The sequence below is a fragment of the Gekko japonicus genome, unplaced genomic scaffold (genome assembly GCF_001447785.1).
Source record: "Gekko japonicus isolate JY-2015 unplaced genomic scaffold, Gekko_japonicus_V1.1 scaffold902, whole genome shotgun sequence".
Lineage (NCBI taxonomy): Eukaryota > Metazoa > Chordata > Lepidosauria > Squamata > Gekkonidae > Gekko > Gekko japonicus.
Genome location: NW_015169803.1, coordinates 427,146 through 432,752, shown reverse-complemented (window position 1 = coordinate 432,752; position 5,607 = coordinate 427,146). Strand labels below are relative to the sequence as shown.

The window sequence follows — 5,607 nt, the reverse complement described above, 5'->3', positions numbered from 1 at the left end:
TGCCCAGAGGAATTTTTTTTATTTTTTATCACTACAAAAAACTACAACAGAAAAAAAAGGAAGGAGGAAACTACACATACAGGAGAAAGTAAAGAACCCACTACTATCTAAAAACCCAAGAGAGGAGATCCTCCAACAAGCTTAGTTACATCAAGTCTTTCATCATTGCTCTTTTTATAAACTGAGTCAAACATTTAAAACCTTTTACCCTCCACTTTTATATTTAACTGCCCAATAACAGTACCCCCAATCATCCGCAAAAACCAAAGTTCTCAAAGGCACTATTCAGAGTCCTTCAGCCTTTACTTCTTCTTCCCTTTTCTCTTCCACAGCTTATAGGGACTCTTCGGGGCTGCTGCCCCCTGCTCAGACAAAGAGTCCTCGCCCGAAGAACCAGTTTCGAGCTCGCCGCTGGACCTGCCGTCCTCTTCTTTTTTCCCATCCTCCGGCCTTCCCAGCTGCTCCTTTAGAAATTCTTGAGCTTTAAGAACAGAGTCAATCTTTTCCTTCTTCTCTTTGATCTTGAATGTTACTCCTTCTGGCAATAGCCATTTGCTGTTATTGCTTATTGAATGTAATGAATATTTATACCTGACTAGGATGAAATAATGATACACTGTGCACTTTACTAAATGATGACCATAAATAGAACACACTAGTTTGCTAAAAGGTTTTTGCAGTGTATACATTTATTTGTGACTAGACTCTCCTAACACTGCAGCTCGGGTTGCTTCAGCCTCCAGGTGGGGCCTGGAGATCTCGCACCGTTACAATTGGCTTCCAGATGACAGAGATCAGTTCCACTGGAGAAAATGGCTGCTTTGGAGGGTGAACTCTGTGGCACTGTACCCTGCTGCGAGGTCCCTCCCCAAAACCTGCCCTTGCCAGGCTCCCCCCCCCCCAAACCTTTGGGTATTTCCCAGCCCAGAGGTGGCAACCGTAGCCATGATCTTCAATAATATAGGTTTACAAGATATAGGAGTAAAGAACCCCTGTCTAAATTTTTCCTTTACGAAACGCAAGTGAAAGTGTTCACACCTTTGAGCATTTTCCTGATTATGGTGACGGATTATCCTGGAGTTGCTATTGCTGTCTTTTCTTGGTATTCGTGCCTGGCTTTCCCTTTTGGGGTGGGGAGAGTGAAATCTGTGGTGAAAATGTAACATGTAGACAAGGCCTGAGGTAAAGTCTTCCGTCTCATGTGACTCTAATCTTTGTTTATCTGAGGGCACTTGATGAGTCCTTGGCACCTGAAGGGAAATGGGGCCTAAGACAAGTCTCTTAATAATGCTTAATGCTTAAATAGTGTTTTCCAGGTCACATTAATACATATTCTTTTCTCTTCATTGTTGCTTCTTCATCACAACTTCCAATTCTACAGGAGGCTCAGAACCCGCAATACCTGATGTAAGTACCTTGTTATTTAAATGATGTTGATGATCAGAGTTTATGACCAAATAGGTTGTTGACACTCATCCTGGTGGGAAGTCATTTTGTTGTTACCTATCTCACTTATGCCCCTTTTTTCCCTAATGACACAATGGCCAAGCCCAGCAGTGGTAAACAGGGATTCCCAACATGCCTCCAGGCTGTGCATTCCCTTGCCTCCAACATGCCATCAGGCTGGGCATTTGCAGGAAGGGAATCTGAGCAGTGCTTAATGTATCTGTCTGCCACTTCAACCCAGCCCTAGGGCACTTCCTCTCAACCTTCTTCTTTGACTAGGTTTTCTAGTCAGCTGGAAAATACAACAGATGCTATGATCAGCAGAAGACAGAAGAGGCTCCCTCACTTCTGCAGGAGTATACTGCATGCCATGCAGTTGTGGACAGGTTTACATGGGGACCACAGAGCATAGCATTCAAACAAGAATAAAAGAACATGAAAGACACTGCAGACTGGGCCATCCTGAAAAATCAGCAGTGGCTGAACATAGCCTAACTCAAACAGAACACAGTATCTTATTCCAAGACACTGAAAGGCTGGACAACACATGTCAGATTACACAGGGAAGCCATCGAAATTCATAAACATAAACACGATTTCAACAGGAAAGAAGAGAGTTTAAAAATAAATAGGTCATGGTTTCCAGTCCTGAAAAACACAAAATGCTCTACATCTTACAACAGCACTACAGATAAGATTAGAATTTCAACAGCCAATCCATATGCAAAAGAACCGCCTCAGGAAAGCTCCTCCATTAGCATGTCACAGCCTGGGGAACTCCTTCAAGATAATGAATCAGCCCTACCCCACCTTCCTGAGTAGATATAAATTACCTGCCTACCATTTTTCTTCTCACCTTGACACAGAGAGTACTCCATCTTTCTGTGTTAGACCTCTGATGATGCCAGTCACAGCTGCTGGCGAAATGGCAGGTCGTACAATGCCAAGCCATACAGCCTGGAAAATCTACAACTAAAGTATAAATAAACTTGCAAATTCTTGACCTGTGTGTGTATATCTTCTGTCTCTTCTGTTATAGCTCCCAGTTCCACCCATAAGCGCTTCTAGCCGCTGGGCTTGGGATCAAGAGAAAGAAAGAAAGAGGCAGGAAAAATGGCAGGCAGAACAAGAGCGCCTGCTTCAGGTGAGCGCTTTGTGGCCCGTCACTTCTAGAAGTGGCTTTGGACTAAGCGGCTGAGCTGCCCCGGGATCGGAGGCCTCCAGAGAGAACTGACCAGCTGCCCTGCTGTCTGCACTATCAGTAGAAACTGTTTTAAGGTGTAGTAAAAGGCTGTTTGGTTGCCAGACCTCAGTGGGTGCATAACTGGCATCTTTAGATAGGACTGTGCGGCTTGGTCTTAATGCGTGTTTATTCAGAAGTAAGTCCCATATCGTTCAGTGGTGCTCACTCCCCAAGTAAGGATGTCTGGAACTGCAGCCTGCCTCATATTTTGAACACTGAGTTCTCCCTAATGTAAATCTGTACCCATTAGCGTTGCCAGCCTCCAGGTGGTGCCTGGAGATCTCCCCATTCAGAGAATAAAGCTTCTAGAGGAAAGCATACAGTTTGGTGTGGTGGTTAAGAGCACGGACTCTAATCTGGGAGAACTGGGTTTGATTCCCCACTCCTCCACATGCAGCTGCTGGTGTGACCTTGGGTCAGTTACAAGTTTTTTCAGAGCTGTTCTCTCAAGGGCAGTTCTCTCAGAGCTCTCTCAGCCCCACCTACCTCACAGGGTGTCTGTTGTGGGGAGGGGAAGGGAAAGGAGATTGTAAGCGGCTCTGAGACTTCTTTGGGTAGTGAAGGGTGGGGTATAAATGCAGTCTCCTCCTCCTCCTCCTCCTCCTCCTCCTTGCTGGAAGCTCCCTTCTCTCCCCAAATACCCTCCAGCTCCCTAGGCTCTCCCCCCAAATATCCAGGAATTTCCCAGTCTGGAAATAGGGCTGCCAGCCCCCTCCTGGCCACTGGTGGGGGATTGGGGCCATAGGGTTGCCAGATCCAGGTTGGGGAACTCCTGGAGATTTGGGGGTGGAGCCTGGAGAGGACAGGGACCTCAGTGGGGTACAATGCCGCAGAGTCCACCCTCCAAAGCATCCATTCTTCTCCAGGGGGAGCTGATCTCTGTAGCCTGGAGATGAGTTGTAATCCCAGGGGATCCCCAGGTCCCACCTGGAGGCTGGCATCCCCTATGCGGAAGTGAAAAAGTTAATAACAGTGTTAGGAGTGGGGGAGAAAATTAGAAGTTAAGGGCGAAAGTTTCCATGTTTCTTTTCTTTTATTCCTTATTCATTTTAACAATCCCAAACTGTAATCCCCCCCCTCCCTAAACTGTACCACGCGCAGCGTACAAAAAACATAAACCCGTCGTAAACCAATCAATAACGAAAGTAGCCTGAAAGTAAAACAATGCAAGCATAAGTAACCAGCAGCTGCACAGTCCGTAAATACACAGACAGTTTCAGATAAAACGCTCTGGGCTTGCCAAAAAGCCTTTCTGAGAACTGCTGGGTTATTTTATATCTGTGAAAGATGATCCCTGCTGGCTGGGAGTGAGTTTGTTCTGGTCTGTGTTCTCTCAGGTCTTACCTCTGTGTAAGAGGTGCTGAGGATCGGGTCCTCTTTGCAGCTAAGCAGGGACGGTGGAGGCACTTCCTGAGTTATTCCCAAACCATGCCGCTTTGTCAGACTAGGGTTGCCAAATGTAAAATCCCTACATTTGTAAATAGGCGTGGCTACATTAGCCCGGTTATGTTTAAAAGGAGCATAAGCTCCCACTGTTTTCTGTTCTGGTTTCTTACTGAGTTAGTGCTTGCTCGTTACTTCCAATAAAGCTGAATCACTTGCTGAATCACTGTACGAGTCCTTTGTTAGCGCGATCTAACATATATTTTTTTCCTTTTTCTGTAATATCGTATTGCAGTTGCTCTACAGACCTATCAAGTAACATCGCTCTGGTGTATGATTTCCCCACAGGAAAAACTGGCAAGAATGTTGATTATAATTTCTGGGCACAATTAACAAGAGGAGGCAACTGCCACATACTGCTCCAAGATTAATTCAGCGGCTTTACTTTTTGATCCTTCACCAGTTGTTGAGGATCATGGTATCTTATAAGAGGGACATATTTCCTCCCTAAAACAAGCAAGCCCAACAGTTCAAAAGCTTTCAATATAAGTCAGGGAACTAAAGGCCCCAAACTGTGTTTTCACATTTTTTCAGTATGTGGCTTTAATATCCCATAGATTAGAACTGACAAAATATTGTTATCGATGGTTTTATTTGAACTAGGGGTTACCAGTGTTCAGCTTCTGAGCCGTCATGCTCTCCGCCCCATAGGATATAAAGAACTAGGGCCTCTGAGCATACCAAAGTACTTTCTTTTGCTACTGAGTAACCACAGCAAGCCTTAGGGGATGCCAGCCTCCAGGTGGGACCTGGGGATTTCCCAAGATTACAGCTCATCTCCAGACTACAGAGATCAGTTCCCCTGGAGAAAATGGATGCTTTGGAGGGTGGATTCTGTGGCATGGTACCCCACTGAGGTCCCTGTCCAACCTAGGCCCCCAATCTCCAGGAGTTCCCCAGCCTGGAGCTGGCAACCCTCGCCAGCCTCCACAGTGCTGGAACTAAGATCCATGCTTTGACATTTTTGAATCTGATAGCATTTTGAAATAAGCCTTTGTCTGGGTCACACGGGGAATCCCCGCCCCTCCCGCCCATGAACAGAATTACTGAAGCTGAATAGTACCATGTAAAGAGGGATGTTATAACCAGGTCTTTGTTGCCATGGGAATCTGATAGCATTTTGAAATAAGCCTTTGTCTGGGTCACACGGGGAATCCCCGCCCCTCCCGCCCATGAACAGAATTACTGAAGCTGAATAGTACCATGTAAAGAGGGATGTTATAACCAGGTCTTTGTTGCCATGGTAGCTTGCTGGGTGACTATGGGCCATTTAACCCTCTTAGCATAACCTACCTCACAAGGTTGTTGTGATGTTAAAATAGAAGAGGGAAGAAGAAGAGATTGGATTTATACCCCGCCCTCCACTACCCAAAGGTGTCTCAGAGTGGCTTACAGTCTCCTTTCCCTCCCCCTCCCCACAACAGACACCCTGTGAGGTCGGTGGGGCTGAGAGAGCTCTGACAGAAACTGCTCTT

The 5,607-nt window shown here is 46.0% G+C and overlaps 1 protein-coding gene across 6 annotated transcripts in view; it reads left to right on the top strand.

Annotated features, from left to right (window-relative positions):
* The window catches only part of LMO7 (LIM domain 7), an 82,912-nt gene that overhangs the window by 51,741 nt on the left and 25,564 nt on the right, over window positions 1-5,607 (top strand). For all 6 annotated transcript variants that reach the window (XM_015417128.1, XM_015417127.1, XM_015417125.1 and 3 more), the window contains 2 exons: window positions 1,382-1,407; window positions 2,486-2,590. In XM_015417128.1, the coding sequence (XP_015272614.1) occupies window positions 1,382-1,407; window positions 2,486-2,590 (131 nt within the window). The remainder of the gene's footprint in view (window positions 1-1,381; window positions 1,408-2,485; window positions 2,591-5,607) is intronic.